This window comes from Apteryx mantelli, chromosome 4 (genome assembly GCF_036417845.1).
Source record: "Apteryx mantelli isolate bAptMan1 chromosome 4, bAptMan1.hap1, whole genome shotgun sequence".
Classification (NCBI taxonomy): Eukaryota; Metazoa; Chordata; class Aves; order Apterygiformes; family Apterygidae; genus Apteryx; species Apteryx mantelli.
The window spans coordinates 82,626,231-82,649,339 of NC_089981.1; the positions used below are offsets into that span (position 1 = coordinate 82,626,231).

The following is a 23,109-nucleotide window of genomic DNA, read 5'->3' on the forward strand; positions in this document are numbered from 1 at the left end:
CTAATGAAACCAGGCATCTGCTGGCGCAGGGAAGATAGCAATCCACCCAGCTGCAATTAACCTGAATTTGCTCCTGGCAAGGCATTTTGTGTAGGTGGCGGTGCCAACCACCGATTTCTAGAAGCTGCTTTCCAGCTTCTTGCGGTAGCACTGCTGACTGCATAAGTTGTATAGTACCTTAGACCATGGAGATTGATTAACAAGGCTTAAAGAAGTCTATTTGCCAGCAGAAAACTAATGACCCACTATGTTCAAATGTTGATTGTAGAAATTGATCAAAAATATTGCTCGAATGGCTTAGCAATAAAAATATATTGAGCAGTGAATTCCTAGTGGGGGCTGCTGCTCCATGAATTGAATTTTGATAGTCAAGCCAAGGATGAATATAGATCTAATAGCTCGTGTCTGAGCCACGCTTAGGGTCCTGGTCCCGTATGTGTTCAGATAAGTTGTTCCTTTCCATTATGTGATGTACTTAATTCTAAGCATGTTCTGCATATAGTCCCAGTGCAACCGTGTTGTTTATTGGATTTATTATTTTTAGAGAAGCCAGAGTTTCACTTATTAAAACACTGCTCCATGAATTATTTCTAATTGTTTGGTCTGGGAAGGGAACCTTTATTATGTCCCTTTCTTAGGGACATTCAGGAAAGCAAGAGCACAAGTAGGATATCTTCTTGATTTTGGTAACAGAGTTGAAAGTAGACATGAGCCTTTTTCCACTCTTAATTTTACATGTATTTGGAGGTCAAAAGATTAACTCTCCTACCAAATCACACAACAGAAGGTTCTTCTAGGGGCTGAGCAAGTAGCAACTCCCATTTACATGACCAGGAAACTCGTGTGCTCCATAGCTCTCATCAGTGGGTATTAGTAATACAGTATTAGGAATCCATACATCGACACTTGGAATTTCCTTGGTGTTATGCAGCTGGGCTTGTGCTTTGCACAAGACAAGACTGACTGTGCGTGATACACTGTATGACATTAAAAGCTGCCAGTCCGATTCCATCTCACAGTATTAGCCACTAATTCTGTGGTTTTAATTAGTTTAGCTGCAGCTTGGGTTACTTTTCAAGTGGAATGAAGGCAGGACAATTTGCCCCTATGTAAAATCAGCTCCTGATATTTTATAGTGAACTTTTTTTTTGTTTTTCATGTAAAGTAAACCAAGACAAACTAATTGTGAGAGTTTCCCCAGGTGAGCAGTATGCACCTGGCAGTAATTTATAGAACAGCCTCTTTTGTAGCTAGCAGGACTGCAATAATTAGGGTGACGTAGGTTGTTTTCTAAGTGCTGAGCCTTATAAAGTATTTTGCACAATACTTGAATGAGGGCTGATTTCAGAACCAGTGGCTGTGGCTCTGTGCCATGCAGTTCTTATTAAAACATGTTCCTTATAATAATGAGCTGTCCCGTCTTACAGATTCAGGTTAGTATACATAGTACCACATATGATTTAGAACTATTGATGCTTGTTCAAAGGTGTTATTAGCTCTTATTGACAGAGTTGAAGAGAAAGCTCTGTTTTTCAGATTATTTTGTAAGTTTAGAATATTTTCATCTCTGTCTGCACAACAGTTAAATATAATAAGGAGCATCAATCTTAATTTAGTGCCAGCTGGTGTTTTATAGATGTGATCTGCAGTCTCTAAAGTCAAAAAGATTCCTTCCCCTGAATTGAGATGTTTTTGAATTAGACCTGCACACTTCATCGCCAAAGCCAAAAAAGTCTTGGCAGTCCAAGAAAAGAAAAGTTATTAAAAATCATGTGATATATTTCTTTTAAATCAGACTAGCAGTTTGAGGCAATCTGATTTGCCTTATGAGTTTTGAAGATGGTGGGAATGATCATATTTTCAAGTTTATTTCTTCAGCCAGCATAGAAACTTATTTCTATATAAAATCAAAACTGAGATTCCCTATCTCCAGGAGCTGGGCGTTTCAGGAGAATATGAAGTAATGGGAAATGTGCAGTGAAAGTGAGAGATGGGGACCATAAACCCTTCACTAATAGAGGAATATCTATATAGACCTTTTGCTCTTCTTGGAGCAGTCATTTGGTCCTGTTTGTTTGAAGAAAGGTGAATTTGTTTTGTTTTGTTTTTTTTTAGCTACTGGTGGGGAAGATTGCAGTGTATTAAATAATGCAAAGTAGCTTTGCCAGAAGGGACTGGGGGCTTTGACACAGTCTCTTGTTACTGGTTTCTTTACTGGCCACTTGGAAAATCTTTCAAATGCTAAATGCTGTTTTTCCCATCATTCTGCACTTTCATGTGTTAATGTGGAGTCCCATAGAGCTGGATTTCTGACTGTTCAGTGCCCAGTTCTGAACTGATTTTCAAGGGAGTTCTGGATACCCTAGGGAGGTTTGGGCTAAAACATTGACAGAGGCAGGGAGCCCTCTCTCATGGTCTAGTAGTCATCTTTGCTCATAGTGCTCGTCTCCAAATCCCCTCTTTGGACACAAACAGCTATATCAGCTAGGTCCACAAATCCAGCCAGCCCAGTAGCCTGTCTCCAAAAATGGCCAACTGTGGATGCATAGGAGAAAGTAGAAAGATAAAGCAACCATACAGTGGTACTTCCCCAGTATATTCTCCTATCATCTAGTAAGTTGTGTCTCAGATCTTCCTCACCCACAGGGAGAGCTTTGTGTTTAATAACTGAAATGGATTTTCTTCTGTGAATTCGTCCTGTCATTTTGTGAATCATCGCAACCAGCCTCAAGGCAAGGAGTTGCACAGCTTACCTATCGCCAAGCCATCACAGAGGCACTGTGAGTAAGAGGAGTGGGTTCCCTCCTCACTCATTGGATTCCTGCATTAGTTTGAGATATGTCTGTCCTGCAGCCAGGGGTTTGATTGCAGATACATAGACACATGCAGCCACATACATACCAGTTGCTGTGTGATTACAGCTGCAGGAACTTGATATTTGGTCACGGACCTCCACATCTGTGCATGCTGCCATCACTTCATTGCTTTTGGTACCAGAGCTAATTGAATGGCCATTTTCTCTGTATGATATGGTTTTCTGATTCTGCATTCACACATCTTATTGTAATGCAGTTTTACTCTTAGTCCTGCCCTGCCTTCTCCTGCCCTAGCTCCAGCTTTTCGTGTTTACAAGGGGCACTAACCACAGTATTTAGAAGGTTCTGGTTAGCATATGCTAATAATAATATGCTTATCTGGGGCATCAGCAGGCCCAAAGATCACTACGTTTCAAATGACCGACAGGGTCACTCTGTGCTTGTGCAGTAAATGTGAATGTGAGATTGGCTGCATTTGGGTAAAGCAACTTCACGGTCCGTGTGTGATGCATCTGACTGTGCACACGAGCTACTTTCTGGACTCCCAGTCATCTGAAAAAGCAACTGGTTGCAACAAAAAAAAGCATGTGTTGCTTATGCTTTTCCTAAGCAGCACAGGATTCGAGCATATTATGATGGAAAGCCTACTTATTCAACACATTTGGCCTTGCTAGTGTGACTGATGGGTCTTGGGAGATGTTTTTAAAATGGAGGAAGGGGTAGTTGGCCTATTAGCTAAGACTGCACAGCATATATTTTCCAAAGTTGCTCCCATCCCCAAGAGCTATCACCTTAAGACAGAGTCTTGGCCCTTTTTATGAGTTTTTCCTCTCAGAGCAGTTTTCCACCAGGAATTTATTTTTTCATTGCCTCTCCAAACTTTTCCCCAAAGGCCCCATCAGGTTCTTAAGTCTACTAGGATATTTCTTAGCTCAGTTTCTGTCCCCAGATAGAAAAACATACACTTTGTATTTATATAGATATATACAGGTTCTGAGAAGCTGTTTAACAAGTCTTTCCCCTATGTGAATCCAGGGACTTTTTCATTCCCTTTGCAAGCCCCCAGGGGGTTCATAAGGCCCTTAAGATTTGGTCTGCCTGAGAGGTCCAGGCGTGAACTGCAGAGTCTCGCAAATCGGCAAGTCAGTCCGTTGAGCAAAGCTGCGGACAACATCCGGCCCCAGAAATCCCCCTATTTCTTGACATTTTCAGTCATACTCCTGCTTCCAGTTAAATCTCTGTCTGGGGATGAAGGAGTGGTGGATAATGAAAAAGAAGTTTTAAATGTATCTTTTAACATAGAATTTTAAATATTTCAAGAGTAGGACTGAGCCATGTACCTACAACCTTTATAAAAGCACCCAGTGCCATGCATGTTAGAAAGCTGCCTGGCTTCAGAGTAGGTGGAGCTGGGTGCCTGGGGACGATGCTTTCTAGCAGCATCGCTGCTTCTGTATAGGAGAGGAGCTTGTGTATAATATAATTATCTATTGCATAGTTGTATGCTGTGTAAATCTCTCTATAAACATATACTGTACATATACATACACACATATATACATATACGTGTGTATACACACACACACACATACACTATGCATATATACATATATATATATTCTCTCTATGTACATACATCCATACAGGCATGCATACATGTGTATGCTTATATACAGGCATATGTGTATATTATACCAGCACATTTTTGTCCGCATTGAGGATGAAACCAGTGCAGCTATTTCAGTACAAGCTGTACCCGTGAGCAACCTCTCTGCTCGGGTACTCCAGCTTTCCATGGTTCTGTCAGTCCCCAAATCCGTACACCCATGGTCCGGCCAGCCTTGTTCCGGTGACACCCAGATCCTGACTCTCCTCTACCCTTTCCTCTGTGTAATTCTTCATATCAAGTGCAAAATGTATGCAAAAGGTTCCCATTCTCGTTTTACAGCTTTCCCTTTTTCGTGCACACTTAGGGCACCATCGGAGCGGGGGGAAGAGAGGAGGGAGCGCGCAGAGCTTTGCGCCTGTGTAGCAGGATATTAGGACTGCTGCTTTGAGTAGCTGGCGTTTGAGACCCACCGGTTAAATTGTCTGTTGAAATTCCATAAAAGAGGGGTTTTTTTCAGTTAGTTGTGCTGTGTAAAATAAAACTTGAATGAATAATTACTGCTCCGTATGCCGTGAACTGCAGTTAATAGGGCCAAAGTACAGTACATTAATCTCCGGATTTATGAGAAAACACACATTGTTTTAGAGGATTTGTTAGGTTTTGTTTGCATTCAGTACATTCCTTGGTGTATTTATAACAGACAAATGAGACTCAGAAGTGTGTGTGTGTGTGGGGGGGGGGAAAATAGCACATTCAGAAAGTCTTGAACACCTCCAAGATTTTATATTTTCTGAAGATAAACCTCAATACGTCGGAGCTAACGTCCCTCTTCTATTTACCTTCTGAGAATCAGTGAGCATTGGCAGTGGACAGATACCTGCTTTGCCTTTTAAATTGTCTCTTTCTTCAAGTAAACGATTCGCAATTCAAATCAAATGCCTGGTGACTCATGAGGAAGTGAATAAACTCGGTGTCTAGCATGTCTCAGCCCTTTTTTGAGGAACCCGCTATAATTTACTACCTCACTGAACCGAAGACAATGAAAAGATCTTCTCAAGTTTGTGAATGGTGATTTTATTTGTATGTGATTTTGGTATATTCTGTAACACAAAGAGCATTATACAGGGTTTCTGAGCGAGCATCCTCTGCTTTCAACCTCTTGGCTTAGATTAGCTATATATTACCTTAAATTTACAAAGAAAGCAAGTATTTTCCTCACATTTCAGTGGGAAAATCATAATAGCCCCTATTATTGAGTTCTGTCTTTTTAACTGCAGTCTGCAGCTGCTGAAAGCAGAACTCCGTGCTGTCCGGCATCCACCTCAGAGAACAAATCCATTAAGCAATTTTGTGCATTTCAGAAATGGTCTATTTTCTGTAAATTATGTAACTGCTGAGTATGTCTGTAAACCAGGTTTTGAACTGTGGTTATAGGCAAGGACAATTAACTGAAAAGGGTAATTTCAAACAGTACATTAGAGAAATGATATGTTACTAGGAAGTGCTCGGTGATAAGAAGAGCATTTTAAGGCAACTTGTTTTGTAAATTATATCAGGTGTATTATGTGTTGCAGTTAATCTTAATTACTTCAAAACACGTAGCATTGTTTAAAAGCAATTCAATAAGAGTGCACTTATAACCTTTCTAAGGGATGATTCTACACTATAGATTTTAAGTTATTTCTTGGAAAATAGAAACAAGGAAATTTAAGTGCTTGCAAATTTTATTTCATTCTACATGAGAAATGTTAGTGATGGTTTTACAAGATACAATACCAAGGCAGAAATAGTTTCTGACCACAAAGAGTAATAAGATCAGATAAATTATTACTCTGGTTTGTGTTCCCAAAATAGAGCTGAGTGAAATGCTGCAAGTTCTTAAAAAAGGAAGTGTTAAAACATATTACCTTTTCTGTCCCAAGACTATAAAATCACTAACCTTCACCAGGGGACTGCTTGAGATACCAGAATCAATAGAGATACCACCACTGTTCGATTCATTTTAGTTTCTTTTTAGTAACTACTAAAATTAAGAGCTTGGATATTATTAGAATCTGAAAGAACCTTATTTTGTAAATTCCCATTGTGTCATGGCATCTGCTTCAGGATCTGAGGTGTCAGCTTGTCGTGGTGGTAGCCCAGCATATCGCCCGCAAGCAGCCTGGCAAGAAGGGGCAGCTTTTGGATCCTTACATGGTCTTTCTGCTGCCGCCGCTGCTTGTTCTCAGAACAACCATAGGGTCAAAACCTGAAAATGTATCTGGTGTCTGCGTCTACATTGGTGTTGTAGTTGAGTCAGGAGTGTATTTTTGAAGTTGATGTCCTTCATCATCATCATCATCACGAAACTGGAGGATGTGGAGAAGCACCTAATGCACTTCTGTCGCTTGTAGCTGTCCTGTCCATGGGACCAGACTAGAGCAAGTCCTAAGTCCTCCAAATGTGCAGAGTTAATGTCAGGTCCTCAGCATCCGCTGTTTTGCTGCACTGTCTGCCAGGGTAGACATAGCCTCTGTGTATAGGTGCAGTTTTTTTTACATGTGCAGATGTTTAAGGGGTCAAACCCTTATTCAGCAAACGTTTAAATATAGAGTTAGACTCTACTTAAATACATGAGTTTGGATTTAGAGCTAGACTTTTGGATCTGTTTTGATTGAGAGCCAGGTATTTAGAGGTTTAAAGTGTCAGGAAGGTTTTTGGTGGGTTTTCAGAAGAAAGTTGCTGCTCTCACCGAGGTGGAAATGTTTAAACATCCTTTAAAATGTGGTCCTCGGGCCCTGGAAACCAGCTCTTTTACAGTCAGCACTGCAAAGCTGTGGTGATATAGGAACCTAAATGCCAAGGACTTACAGTGAGATTGGGGCTCCTAAGTCATTTAGGGACAGATCCATAGAAATTATGTTCAGTCACCTGAACATAAATTCAACATTAATTTAGTGCTTATTATGTTCAGGTGCTTTTGAAAAATCCATCACCTGCATCTTCAGCTACAGTGAGACCTTTACAGTCTGGCTTTTATGGCTTGTGACACTTCACAGAGCAACCTATAAATATCTTAAAAGCCTGGGGCTACTGCTAAGGCTACTCAAGTAGCTCAGGTACTTTTAAAAGTTTTATCCTTATTAGTTTTCAGAGTTGGAAGCTGATGTAAGAATAATTGGAAGCAGAAGACATTTGGGGAAGAATTCATTTGTTTGCTGAAGAACACTGTATAAGCATTAACCCTTAACACATTTTTCCTGCTGTTTTTCAGGTAAAGGTGATGTGTTTGGTGATATCTTCTGGAAGGAAACTAGTCTAGCCCATGCTTGTGCCAATGTACGGGCTCTGACATACTGCGATTTACATATTATTAAACGAGAAGCCTTGCTTAAAGTGTTGGACTTTTATACTGCTTTCGCAAACTCGTTCTCAAGAAATCTCACGCTCACCTGCAATTTGAGGAAACGGGTAAGGCAACTGGTCTTGTTTTCATCTTTCTTAGGTAACAAAAGATTGGAAACTCTTGCAGACTGTTTGCAACGTTTAACAACCCCCAGTTTTCTCTTGATGTTTTCAGGTCATTGCAGATTAACTGGCCTTTCAATAAATGCTGTAGCTGTTTGTTAATGATGGCTCAATAGAACTTACCCATAGATTTGCAGCTCTGGGTAGCATTTCTAGCAGGATGACGTAGGAATTACTCTTTCTTTTCCTTTTCTTTGCAGCTACTGTTTTTTTTTTCCATTGCATAATGTATAAAGTTAAATTTTATAGTCTGATGGAATCCAAATTCTGAATTCCTCTGAGGTAAGGTTTAATCTCTCACCTGCTAAAATATAAGTCAGAGGTCAGTCTGGTAGATCTGCCTGACATAGACCAGCTAAGAGAAATTTATTGATGTTAAATAAATAAATGGTACTCAGCAAAAGTATTATTTTAATACCTGCTTCTCTCACTTGCATAGTTTAGAATTTTAATATGGCAAGGTTAATAAAGCTTGGTAGTGATTTTACATTCACAGCTCACTTTTTAAACCCTCCTGCCCATTTTATAATCAATCAGCAATGCTCACTCTCCATTAGTCCTTTCAAAGAACACTTCATCTAAAAATTAATTAGCTATAAAGACGTATCTTGAAAACAGGTTAAGGGGTTCTTTAATTCACATTGCGGCTGCAAATTTTAATCTTTATGATTTTTTTTTTAAGATTGATGAGGGTTATATAAATTTCATTTGCATAGAGAAATCTCATAACAATGATTTATAGATTATTGAGCATTAACTGAGATCCTTTAGCTTCAGAAACATTTTTTTTTCTGTAGCTGTACCTGAGGAATCTCACTTGATAACGTATTGAGGCTACCTCAATATTTTACAAGACAATTTCAGGCTCTATGGAAACAGGAGTTCAACACAACCAGAATTTTATTTCTCTGAGTCCAGTTTCCAAATACTTCTTTCAAAGGAGATTTAATTTTTAGTGCTTTCCTTGTGCTCATTAATATACCAAATGCGGCACGAAACACCCTTGGCAAAAAGCAGATGCAATAGGATTGCAGAGCCCCTCTGTCTGTGCGGGAGCCTGAAAGAGCTGAGCTGTAATCGGGTTTGGTTCCAGCTTGTCAGCTTACCTCTGACTTGAAGCTTCTTAATTCTGCTTCAGACCTGAAAAAGGGCTTTTGGGCTTGAAGGCTGGTTTGGGGTTTCCAGCTTATCAGTTATCTGTTGATAAGATGTCCTCCAAGCCTTGACTTCAGCATCCCCCTCCACTGCGATTCTCGCCTACCTGCAGTGTGCCACAAGCTGCAGGTCCCGAGAGGAAAATTCTGCTCAGGCTTCTTGAAGGTGATTTCATGGGACAAGATAAAACAACGTACGCTGTGTCAAAATATACTCTCTGCTTCTTAAAACAGTGAACCTATCACTTCAACTAGCTTCCTGGGACTCTTCTACCCCTGTTAGCCGTGACAAGGTTGTGTACAGGAAAAACACACATGGATCCTTTCCTGACAAAGCAATGTGCTGGCTTTCAATCTGGCAATTCTGGGATGCATATGGGGAATAGCCTCCTGGCTGTTTTTCATGGATTCTCTTCTCTCCCTCACACCTGGTTTCAGCCAAATTGGTGCCCCTTCAGGGCTCCAGCGTAGGGAGTCACTGCTCACTCTGGTGGTGATGCTCGGGGAGCTCAGGTCACCCGCTGCATAGCTCAGTGTTAGAAACATGCATTTTCCCACAGTGACAGCGACTGAAAGCAAGTAGGACCTGAACAGCACTTCTAAAGAAAGGTTGGATTTTGCAGAAGAAGAGTGACATATCTGTTGGGTGCTTGTGTTAGCATTAGGTAAGAGCGTGAGAGCAGATGGACAGTCAAGGAAAGATCGTGTCAATATGGTACAAACAGGGTGGAATTTATTTCACCTCGAATTTGGGTGACTGCATCCAAGCCAGTCACCAGTCACCTTCATAGTCCATGAAAAATGGTACCTCCAGAGGGCAATCATCTGCCCGGTCTTACGTGCCTAGTCTAGAAAGGGAAAAATTGTCCTCTCTCTGTTGACTTTTGAGAGAGTTCTTGATCGCTAACTTTTAAATACAGGTACAAGAGATGATCTGCACCTATCATGTCTCCTACAGTTTTACTCAAGAGTCATCTCTGGAAAAGAAGGTTTATTCCTAGTATTGCAGTAACTTGTGCTAAACCAGAGCCCGTTTTGCAAAAATTCTATGTATTGTTCATAGGCACAAAATAGATAACCTTACCTTCAACACCAGAGACATAACCCAAGTCCTCTTGCATAAAAGTGTTCAGGGAATTGGATCAAACCTCCTATCTGCCAAAAGTATGTGTGATTCCCTGTTGGGCGTGGAAGTGTTTGACTGTGAGTTCATCTCTTAGGCAATGTAGCGCTATCCAACACACCATTCCTCAGGCGAACAGAAAGCCGCTGTTCAAGTAATGAGAGACTGGGCTGACAGAGTGGCACCGTACTGCAGCAGTTTGGGCTAGAGTTGTATAATCTAAATTGAAAGAAAATCATTGTTTCCGTTAATTGATTTCAATGGAAATATACTTAGCACTTTTTCTATTTAGTCATCTCTTGTAAGGTTTGACATTTAATTATAACAACAATACACTCCTTGCAGTTCTGTACTCAAGAAAACGCCTGTTTGTTCTCACTGTCAGAAATATATAGATAGAATTGATTTTTCCATCAAGTCTACTCTTCAAAATATGCATGCATGTATGTGGGTATATACACTCACGAACATATTTTTACTGTCAAAGCATTCTCCCTCAACAAGCACTAAGATGTAGTCTGTAGACTATATAACAATTTAGATGGTCAAAAAGCTAATAAATTAGTAATAGTACTAAGCACAAAAGGTTAGTTCCACATGACAGGAAAGAGACAGTCACACTGAAGTGGGAGAATAATGTTTTCTCACTCCCAAATAATATTTAGAGGCCTGGCATGTTGAATGACCTACTTAAGGCATCTGCTCAGCATGCTATTATCACCTCTGGATTTTTGTTTTCTTTTTCTGTGTGTTAGGTAGCTCAGACATCGCGCTGCATTTATGAGCACATAAAATGAGAGTGCCTGTTAGCTTTTCAACATGCAGTCGTCTCTCCTGCTCAGGGTGGCAAAGTGACTTTTAATCTGTAATTGCAAAGTATTGCAGCGTATCTTGTTTCATGCACTGAAATCTTTATGGCACATCTAACATCACTAATGCACACTCCAAGGCAGAACCGGGACTTTAAACTTTTTTCCCAAATAGGGAAAATAATTAATCTGGAAAGATATTCTTTGAAATCACAATGAGATTACATAGCTGCCTCTGAGGACTGAAAGTTATAAAGCAGTGCTTGGGATGAGTCTTCAAAGAGTTAATTACTGATTTCTGGTGTTGGAAGGGAATATTAATAATGTCTAATTCATTAAGTGCCTTTCAGGATTTTGCACAGCTAGCGTGAGGGCCTCTCCCTGCAAGCTTGAGGTTGAGTTTGAGCTTGGCCCAAGAAAGGGAGCTGAGACAGGTTTCTAGGAGACTCAGACATGTATGAGTGAATGTACCTTTTATTGATGGTCAAAATTCAGAAAGGAAAGCCTGCACTGAGTTGTCTAATGCATTCCTACAGAAAACAAGTGTTCAGCTGAAATATTTGTAATGCTTTTTTCTCTTGTTCTCATGGTTGCTTCCATTTACACCGGCTGATGCATCATCTTCAGATAACTGCTAGACTGTCAGAGTTTGTGCATGTGCAAGAAAAGTAAAGGTAAAATTCTGGCCCTTCTGAAACCAATGCTAAAATTCTCCTATGTCTCAGTAAAGCAAAGATTTCTCCTACAGCTTTTAAGGTCTGCAGTCACATACTGCTGTTTCCTACCATGAACAAAATGAGCTGTGCTAAAGAAATGAATCAGGAGCATCCGGTGAGGAGGACAGTTGTCCATATAGGATCTCTGGGACATTTGCTCCTGGAACATGTGCTGGAGAATAAGTCATGGAAGTGCAAAGAGAAACGAGTGCCTTTAAAGCAATGAAATACCATCCAGAAAAGTTTGGTTCTGATCTCTGAGAAGCTCTGGAGGCCAGGGACAATATAGTGAGTGACTGATGTTACGTAATTCCTCCAACACAGTGCGAAGCTCTGAGGCTTTTTAGCAGGTGAGGCCGTCAGACTGTCTTAACACAAAAGTCCTGTTTTTCGTTCTATTTCAGATCAGAATAATTTATTTTCAAACTGGTTTTCTGTTTTTGCTTGAGATTTTATGCATCACATGTTGTTTCTTGAATGAATCGCACATCATTTCTATGTCACAGAATTTTTAGAAAAGCTTTATTTTAATTTGAATTCTGTGTTAGCATCTCCCAAAGGTGAAGATTGTACCTGTGTTTGTTTAGGACCCCCTTTCTTTTCATGTTTAAGACTCTCTGGTAAGCAGGCTACATTAGCAAGTATCCAGATGTAGAAACAATGTCGGGCAGAAAGTGTAGCTCTGTGTATTGGCCGTTGCTCCTGAATGTTCTTGGTTCCAGGTGCTTACGTGTGCTCTGGTGATCCCACAGACTTTTGCAGGTTTTGAGCTCTGAAAGCCATTCACTATTATGGCAGCTTAAGTCAGAGCTGTTTCCATTTTGCAGGCTGTTATTCACACTCGGTCCTGTTCACTTTTGGGGAATGACTTGCCTGCATAGGACAGGATCAGAGCACGGTCTTTGGGTAGCTCTGCAAGCTGTGGGGGTCACTGTGGAGCAGGACATGCTGGGCTCCTCCTCTTCCCAGTGGTCTGTCTCCAGGGGCCCTTTTTCTCAATAGTGACTCTCGCTGGGAGCTTCCTCCATCTGGGACGGTGATGATGGCAAAACCTATCTGGGCAGAACAAGCTTCTCCAGCATTATTAATGACGAGAAGTCAGGGAACTGTGCTGTTTAGGGAGTTGCTGTGACCAGTAATGTAGATCAATCAGTGGAGGCTCCGGTGGGCTCCAGGACTCCTGTCCTATGAGGGGGACTGTGCCCACTCCCAGGCTGGCACTCCCTTCTCATCTATCTCTCACTTTCCATACTTCTCTTCTGGATGTGCAGGTTATTCCTCTGCTGGTTAAAGCCAGTGGCCAGGGTCCCAGTGAGAGCAGGATCAAGCCTCTGGAAGGGCAGATCCAGCAGATCAATTTCTATTATGGCTTATATATGGTCAGCAGGCTTTTGGCATGACTTTTAATTCAGAGTTTGTTTGCACCTCAGTGGCTTGCTCAAGCCTATTGGAAATTAATTAGATCCCCTTCTTGCCATTATCTGTTCCATAGAAATGCCCCAGAAAGTGTATGACTTGTTTAGTTTCTCTGCCTGTATCTTTTGGGGGACCAAAAGCATCTGCAGGCTGATACATCTCTAGGGCAAGGGGGCACAGAGGGTTCCCTGGCCAGGCGTGGTGACACCCATCTTCACTTCCCCAGGGCAAAACAGAGCCACAGCCCCTAGCTGTGCTCCCTGTGGCATTGTGTTCAGGTATTTACAGTCTTTCTTGCTTCGTTGTGGCAGCAAGGGGCAACTCAACCTGTGATCATGGCAAAGGACACCTTTCTCAGCTGTGTTAGCCAAAGGTCTCACCTGTTCATTGTCCTCCTCCCTCTCTGCTCACCCATCACTCTAGCAGAAGCAAAACAGTTTCTTATTCATGGGTTTTGGGTTTTTGTTGTTGTTTTTTCCAATAAGGTCAGAGCAGTCAGGCATAAAGGTGGAATTTACCTCCTCTTGCTCCCTGGCCCAAAGAGATAGTAGAGCTCACAGACTCACCTTGCCTTGAATTTCATCAAATTCCTTTTGTCATCATTTTCATGTGAGAAAGGAAAGATAGTTTTACTTTGCCTCAGGATGCTCCTGCCCTTTCCTCTCTCTCTCTCTCTCTCTCTCTCTCTCTCTCTGGTCTTTAGTTGTCTGGATTTTTTCTTCTTTTTATGAGTGTGTTGTCCCAGAAAATGAAGTCCTATAGCTGCAGTTCAGCTGTAGCTACAGTTTAGCGAGATTACAGAGCAGATAAGTTATATCCTCAAAAATCAATATAGTTTCATTTTGTTCACAGCTTAGCAGACCCTACAGCTTCCATTATGTTCTAGGAAGCTTTCACTTAAGACAAAATGTTTTTTATTGTTTGGCCTCATTGTATTCCCAGCTATCTTCAGATTCCTACTCTGGGATCCTCTGTGCCATTTGGCTCTTGACTTCAGAGCAGCCTTTGAGAGGGAGGATCATCAGATGTAATCTCAGGGATCCTCAGACTAAATGGCAGCACAATATCTTAATATTCCATTGTGCTATTTCCTTAAGGAACGTTTCACTAATTTAGATCTGGTAACATCTCTGATGGTGCCTAGACTTGTGTATTAAATGGGCATGAGGCAGGAGAGCCTACTTCCATACCATTAAACTTTCCAACATTTAACACAATGTGGTCTCATCCAAAGTGCATAAGCTTTGCCCAGCAATTTTTTGAGAAAGTGCTAAGTGCCTGAGCCAAAACCATGTGAGGAATTTACCAGTATGGAGACTGGAGTAACTCCTAGTGTATTCATAGCTGTGTTACTCCAGAGGGCCAGCGTAGTCCATGCTCCGCTTACTCCCACTGATGCCCATGTGCTGCCCATGTGCTGCCATGTGAGTAAGGATTACAGATCTGAGGCTAGAGTTTTTCTGCAGCTCTTTCCTCTAGTCTCCTGCTACCCTGAGCAACTCCTTGTGTCTTTGCTCCTCTTCTGGGGCACAGGGATTTGAGTGTGAGGCAGTCAAAGCAAGGAAGAAGTCCTTGGAGGTTGCTGCGTGACTTTGCTAGGTAGAAGAGCAGCATAAAAATTCAAAGAGAAAGCTCCGGCAGCGTTAACTTCACCCCTCTGTTCCTCTCTGCAAGACAACATGGGACAGCTGTCTCTAAGCGGAGCAACTGCTGCAAAAGCTGTCTGTAGGTTTTCTTTCTCACTTTCCTTGGTGGCTGTGACCTGACCCTTTTCTGTGTGACTCCCTCCCTCTCTTCCTCCCCTTTTTTACAACTTCCCTTTAACTTCTCCCTTACAGTGGTCTCTTCTGTGCTACATTCAGGTCATCAGGGAACTGGGGGTGTGGGGGTGTGGGAGCAACTGTACCTCCGAATACCTCCCTGGAGGCACAGCGGAAGGATGGGGGCTTTTATCTACATCCAGAAGCCCTGTACGTTCCCTTGACTGTGACCTTGTTCAGGGACTGGTGGAGGAGGGGGTGATAAACCTGAAATCTCTCCTCTCCTTGCCACCTCAAGCACTTGGGTACCTCACTGAGGGTATAAATACTTACCTGAAAAATAGGGCACTGTATATTCTCAGGGGCCTTTGGAAGACCTCATGTAGTGCAGATTCCTGGCACAGTCTGGATCTATCTTTTGCCTTTAGACTGCAGACAGGTGCAGAGATTAACCAATGCACTGTTATCTTTAGTAGTGTTTCAGAGCCACGTTAATCCTGCAGGGTACCAGCAGACTCCTATTCTATTTTGAATATAGTCTCTAAGTTAAATACCTTCCCCTGAGATCCTGATCCTGCTTCTTTAAGAGTGAGAGGCAGAACACCACCAACTCTGTTAAGAGTAGCGCTGAGCCCAATCCTTATAATCCTTTGGCGTTACAAGAGTAGACTTATCATGGACACATAGCTTCTGTCTAAATCTAAATCAAAAGGGCATTTGATCTCATTTGTCAGGCCATTATTTTACTGTTGGTTTTTGCTGAGAAATGCAAGGCAATTTAGCATACTTGCCATTCAAGGATCTTTGAACAGTATGATATAGCTGCAGAAAAACATCATGTGTGCTGTTTTCTGCACACAGAGACTCTGATCAGCAGCTGTTACAAAAGAAGCTCTGCTGGTTTACTCCAGCTAAAGGTACAGGTATCTCTTCTTCAGCTAGCCAGGGAAATGTAAACTGAGTGATTTATTTGTGTGTGGACAAGGCATTAATCAGGAAACATCAGAGATGGGCTGCACCCACAGAAAAACAAAGCAAAAACCAAAGCTGTGTTAGAGGGAAGATCCAGATTGAGGATGATTTGCTGATGTGCTCTTTGTGAATTAATATTATTTATTAATATTATTTTATTATTTTCTAATATTATTATTTTTGTCATAATTAAGAGAGTCTTTTTAGTTCACTCAGAAAAGCCTTCTACAGGCTGTCTGTTAATATTGATTCAGGGCAGTGTTTCTTGCACATGACTTGAATTTTGCTTGAAAAAAAATCAAAGGTTTAATGTTTTTAATCTTGTAAATATTAAAAAATATATTTTGTGTTCACCTCCCCGCAAAACTGATGCTTTTATTCTTCCAACTGCTAAAGAAGGGGAGAGAGAATGCATGGTGCTACGGGAAGCAACATTGCCATTTCATTTTTGACTGTCAGTCGACAGTCATTCTCATTATGGGTAGCACCGTGTTTTGAAGTTATGATGAACACTGGCACCGGCAGCTCAGCCAGCAGCAGAGCTGATCACCACCGCTGGAGCGCCCTGAGGCTTTCTTGTGGCTTGTTACTTCTGGCAGGCTTAGCTCTCCGACAGGCCATCTCTTGAGCAACTGTCCTAAAGAAGCTGAATTTCCCATAGCGTGTGGCTCCTCCGGTGCCTCGTAAGCTGCGAGTCCCAGTCACAGCCTCTCCTGCGGCTGGGGCACCTCCCGCAGCGCTCTGCCGTGTGGATGCTCTGGTGTCTGGTGCAGGTTGTGCTCACGCTGCAGCCTGCCCCTCGAGAGGGACTTGAGATGGTGACAGGGCCTTCTTTAAGATGGGGTGTAAGATTGGTGGAATGCGTTGATTTCCGAGTTGCCTCTCTCTCTATTGCCTGCAGAAGTGGCCTAGACAGCTAATCACTTCTAGCGAGAGGAATGGTGTTCTGGGCATTACTACTGCCGGGTAGGAGGTAGGAATGAGCTACAGTCCCTTTACCTTCACGTCCTCCCTCTAAATATGCTCCTAAGCACCCATCAGTCAGTGAGTCTGGAAACGTGCAAGTTAGCCACCTTGTCAAAACTGTCCAAAAGGGGTTTTCAGAGCCTGGCGTCTCATCCAGGTGCTGTAAGCTGAGGTTGCTGAAGAGCTGCACGGTTGGTCTATGAAAACAGGACTCACTAAAGCTCCCTCCCATGGCCTCCACCTCTCTGCCATGCCCAGGGTGTCAAGAGGATGCTGAGAGTATTACAAATGTATTTGTATTACCGCTGACAGTAGCCAGCTTGTTTTGTGATGTCCTTAATGGGTCCCAGGAGCTGCCACTGCTGCAGGTGGTTCTCTGGTTGTGGCCCACCTCTGCTTGAGTAAAGCTCCTACTAACTACAAGGCCACAGGCATCCTAACAGGTAGGATTTGCACAGAAAGTGTCCAGAGGGCAAACACCCCTCCAAACATTTAGCCCAGAGCAATAGATTTTTTCTTGCATGTACTGTTGAGCCTAATTACCAGGTAGATCTACAACTTTTCCAACACAGTAACCGCAGAAAAAGAGGGAAATGTTGCAAAGCTGAGATGATCAATTCCAAGTTCTCTGGTTGCTTCCTGTCATTGATTCTTGGAGCCAAACTCCAGACATTTTAGTAACTCAGCATAACTTTCAGGTATAAAAATGAGTGTCTACACCTGACTTCTCACTCCTCCAAGCCTTACTTCTGCAAGACTGGGAGTGCCAGCTGGAACGTACCCTGAATCATGACTGGGGAAGGGAACCCTTGCCAGCTCACTGGGATCATCTAAATGAATTCTCATAGGCTTCACAAGGAGCAGTCAGAGCTTTAGCATTCACCCAAGTGGGAGCTTTCTGGCTCTGCCCAAAATGGGATCAGTTTTGTGCAGTGTCGTTTATCAGTAATAGTTTTCTAGCTGTTTTAGTCTGGAGAGGGCTCTGATTTCATCCTTGCACTTCCTTTCCAAACAGTTATTTTGCTTGGCTTGCACAGAAAGGCTCCTCAGCAGCTACATACTATAAACCCATAAAATGCTAAATAAAACTACCTGCATAATGTCTTTCTTTTCTGTGCAAGTATAAATCCATCCATCTACTGTTCTGCAGCACACGCTTCACAGGTGCAGTAATACCCAAACTTGCTGGATCAGCATGGGATAATTGTTGCAGTAGTATGAATCCTAAAAAAATTACCTTACATTGCATGCTATTTTTAGGCTGCATTCTTCAGCAAAGAAATTGTGCATGTGGGAAAGTGTTAAATTGTACACAAAGGGCAAAAGAAACTTTGTGGAGAAGTTAGTATGAATCCCACTAGTTTTGGTTAAAAATAAAACCCAGCCTGTCACTTCCAACTTAATGATAGCTGATTGACTGTGCCTTTTTTAATTGTCAGCCAGTTGCTGTGATTAGCAAGCTGCCTCAGTTTAGGTCCCATGAAATGAAAGTCTGGAAGAGCAATTTTTGGAGTAGCTGATTTACATATATACCAGAGGTGGGAATAGCTGTCAGGCGGAAGAGGGGGATTCTGGGAAGCACCCCAAATAATCTGAGGCCCCTATTATTACATTTCTGAGCAACATGCTGAAGGCAAAAATCTTTAGTGAATTTAGGAAAGAATATTTATTATTAATCCCTGTCTTTTCCTCATCTTTTTACTTCTCAGTCTCCACAGCCCTTAGTTGTAATTTACTTCCCTTCCTAAAGATAACAAAAACAGAATATGGTTTTCAGATGTAAGTTACTTTAAAAAAAAAGAGCATAGTGTAAGCAGTTCTAAAAGAGTCTCTGATTCTCTTAACTTCGTTAAACTGTCAGTGACCTTTTGAACTTTGGAGCCTCCCCTTGGACTTTTAGCTGAAAGTTAGATTATTTTATTGGTACTTCATAGATGATGTCTCAGCTGCCAAAAAGATTTTGTATAATGCTTCTTATCTAAATATTTCCATCAGTCACTATATATCCAGGGCTAGGGGAAGTTTTACCTCTCAGCTCACTCTGAGAACATACCCCTTTTCGATACAGTCTGTGTCCTCTGCTTTTTTATTATGGAGAACACTTCTGTTTGCACAAGAACAACTGTTGCCTTTTTCTGAGAGTCCGAAATGCTTTGCTCTCCCTTACAAATCATGAAGATGGGGAGCTCAGCAACCAGCAGATGTTCAGACAGTGGCAGAGAACAGCCATTTCTAAGCAAGTTATTTCTCCTAGTCAGTTGAAATGCAGCATTTTCATTAAGATTAGTTTTGCTTTTCATTGCTTGTCCCTCAGGGCGCACATGTCCGGGTTTCCTTCTCTGTGTCCCTGACCTGGGCAGCAGAGTATCTTATCAGAGCATCCTGACACCTCAGCACTTTATTTCTAGGTCTAGCTCCCTGTTTCCACCTATTCTGCCTTCCTTGACTTTCTGCCATTATAATGAATGTTCATCTCCATTATGTGACTAAGGCAAGTCCATTTTTAAGTAGACAGTTGCTGGTAGTTCAAAGCAGCTCAATTGTGAATGACCACCATGCTTCTCCTAGCCTCCTCCTCCTCAGGCTATATTAGCCCTCCTGCCAAAGAAGGCTACAGTAGAAAAGTAAAGGGATGAACTGAAACATGCATGTTTTCCATGTGTTATCAATTGTCCACATTTATGAAAGGACTTACGCCAATAACCTCAAGATGTTCTACAAAAGTATATAAATAATAATTTACAAGCAAAATACAGCCATACATGGATATACCAAACAGACACCAGGCTGATCCACATCAGTCCTAATTTAAAGCATTTGTCAAAAAGTTTGAATGAAGGCACTCTTTGCCTTGTGATCCATGAATAATGTGTTCCATGAAGAACTTCCTCCCAGACCAACTGTACCCGAATTCAGTCCAGCATGTCAGATAGCTGCTAACAGAGCAGATAAAGACTCTGCTGGAACAGAGATTGACCTTGCAGAATCCACAAGAGCCTTCTTTAACCTTACTAGGCTTCTTATAGACAGATACTCTTGTCCCATGGATCCTTCTCAACCCTGCCCCATGGGTGGAACATCTGGCACAGCTGCATATCTGTAGATAATCCTCCAGCATCTAAGGCAGGTGCTGCACTACACTGTGGAAGGTCAGCCTCCTTCGAGGCCTAGGGCAAGACATTTCTGGGAGAAAGTTGCTAAACAAATGCCTGTCTACTGTGGGAGGATCAGCACCTATAGTTTGATTTTTTGGACATCAGATAACCTCTGCTGAACTTTGAGGCATAGTGAAAAATCAAGCCAGGGAAAACCAGAGAGGATGCTCTAGCCAAGCTCCTAGAGGCTGAAAGGAACACTTGGAAGCTAATAGGGCGTCTGAGACGAGAAGGTAATGGAGCCAGAGGTAGAGATCTGTGCTCGTTCCATCTGGAGCCGCTCATCATCCTCGCAGAGCATTTATCATGTACCAGCTGGTGTTGTGTTAATTGTGCGTGCTCAGAGAATGGTAGAAGGGATACTAATAGTGTGTAAACAGGGTGCAGCGTAGTCACAAATGGGGAACTACCAAATCATCAATTTTATAGATTGCAAAGACCTGTTAAGTTTGCAGGGACGGTGTTTTCTTACTAGCACCAGACAAAGAGAGGGGACAAATCAGCTGGACTGGCTCCAATTTTACATCAGGAGGTCATTTCTGATCACTTTTAAAGCCAGACTTGCCAAAGTATACAATACTGAGGATCACAAACTAATTTGTTTGGGTCTGGAGCAATGAGATAAGCTAAGGCTGCAAAAACAGCAGGCTCAGCCCCTGAGGATCATCCTGTGTTAGTGCCTAAATGCATGGATAGGAACATAAAACAGGGCTGATGAGCTTTACAGAGATCCACATCTAGAGAAATGGCAATCACTGCAATATAGGTATAAGGGAAGATCACCAAGAATCATGTAGAGAAATATGAAGGCCCATTTTCCCTGAGACTAGGCAAAATGCCAGCACACAGTAGAATGATACCTGCAACTAGGATATAGCCAAATCACTAAAATCCTCCCCAACAGAGCCTTAGTTTATTGGCATGGAAGCCCAGGGACTGATTTAATGCAGACAGCACGTAAATGGGAAGAAAATGGCTCTTCACCACACCATCTGTTTATCCCATTCCCACATCCCCACTGGTTAACCCTTTTGTGCTGTCTCTTCCTCTTGCTGATACCCTTCATAAATAAATACAAAAGTCTGTGGAGTCACCCACTTGCTGAGTTCTTCAGTCACATCTTCTCAGGTTAGAAAAAACATGTAACAGTCCCTTTGGGGAGGGTCAGAGCACCCAATTGTCCATGGGTCTTCATCACGTAGGCTGCCCACCGACCTTGCCCTAGAGAAGCTCTGATACAGCTGTCATTAACAACAGCTTAATTTCTTCAGAAAGTGAGCTTCAGGGGACAGTGGACTTCTCCATTTAAATTTTTCATGGCCCTTGTGGTATTTCCTTGCTGTCACAAGTAGCTGTCTAGTTGGTGGATAACTCTTCTTCTCCAGGCTCTTCTGAGTATGGGCAGTTTTGGTCAAAGGATAGTGAGTGAACTGAGTCTTTGCATCCTTTCCCTTGCAGTTTCCACCCCAGAAAGGACGAGCTGTTCACTGATGCTGATTCAGGAGACATTACCAAAATCACTGAAATAGACTCTTTGCTCTTTAAAAAGTTTTCATTTGTTTATGTCATAAATCGAACGCTCCTGTTCAGCTGACAATTACTGATGCCTCTGAAAAACTGCATTTCTTCCAGTCTCTGAGCTACAATACACAGTAGCAGCTCTACACCAGCCACTTCTGGTTGAAGGGAGGCTTTATCTTTAGGTGGAGATTGCATGTCCTTTTTATAGAATATTTTTTCTTGACTGGATACTCCTCAATGTTTGCTTACTTATATCTTGGGTCTTTTTCTCTCCCTAGGGGATTTCCCCCCCCTGCAGTAGTGACTGTAATCATATTAAAGGCAATTACAGGCAAATAAAGGCAATTAAAGGCAATGTTTCAACAACCAGTATTCCTTACTCTCAAGCTGCCAACTGAGAGCTCTCAGTAGGGAAAAATTTAGCCCCTGCTGGGCAAAATGTTTCCCTTGAAGAATTCCAGGGATACTTGTTAAGGTTATTTCACAGAGCTTTTTATATCTAAATGAGGTAGATATTAAAAGTTTAAATAACCTTTCAGTCTTTTTTCCTGTTAAACTGGGATTTGCTAATGGCTTAATTGAGTTATTTTGTGTCTATTAGGCAGTGGGCTGACCGTGTCTTTCAGTCAATGAGTGATCTGCTAGAGGTGTTCATCTTTGCTGGGTCTTGATTTCAGTTTAAAAGAAGTATAAAGTCACACTGCCAGTGGATTTTTTTCTTTCATTTCTAAATTGAGAAGCTGAGAAGTGAATTGCTGAATTACCCCAACTCATTCTCCCTCACAGAGTTCCTTTGACTTTGATTGCAGGATGTCTCATGGGAAAGGTAGGCACGATGATATGCCCAGTGGTAGTTTAAGCTTGGGCTTCATCCAAAAGATCTGTAGAAAGGGAGGGAGCACTGGCAGCACTTATCTTCCAGTACCTGAAAGGTGGATTTGGTCCAGAAAAGTTCTGTCTTCTCTGATATGTACATAGTCTGTATTTATGGGTCGAGAAGGAAGAGAAGTAACTCTGAAGTATCTCGGGCACATCTATATGGCTGAAAGCAGAACCACGCAACCATATGAGCATGGGACCTGAAAAGCAGCACAGCCAAATTAGTGCAGGTCTGTACTGAGGCTAATTAATTCTGCCCTTCTGCCAGGGCACACCACTATACTACGGCAGGGATCTTTGTGCCCTGCTCCATGGTGTGGCATACACATGCCCTCACTTTCAAACCCATGAGCATTTAAAAGATCAGGTCCTTGGCCTGGATCCCTAAATCTGCTCTGCTCAAGAATACTGCCATGGTCTTGAATTAGCTTGAATTTCCTTCTGTAGTTGGGGACTCTTCCCGCCAGGCTAGTCGCTGCTGTGGGACCTGCTGTGGGTTCAGATTGGGAATGTCTTACTGACAAAGCAGCACAAGTTTGACCTCTGTTTCATAATGTGGAAAGACAGAACAAGTTTTGGTGCCTTGGATCACAGCAAAGGCAGATTCGATGTACATTGTCCCTTTCATTTGGGTCTATTGTTCATATGTACTGCCCTTAAAAATAATTTCTTTATTTCTGACTCATCATTTCCAAACAAAGCTGAT

The 23,109-nt window shown here is 42.1% G+C and overlaps 1 protein-coding gene across 1 annotated transcript in view; it reads left to right on the forward strand.

Moving 5' to 3' along the window:
- Nucleotides 1-23,109, forward strand: part of KCNH5 (potassium voltage-gated channel subfamily H member 5) — a 161,594-nt gene that overhangs the window by 124,983 nt on the left and 13,502 nt on the right. Inside the window, 1 exon segment of the mRNA XM_067295644.1 lies at nt 7,679-7,875. Coding sequence (XP_067151745.1) covers nt 7,679-7,875 — 197 coding nt within the window.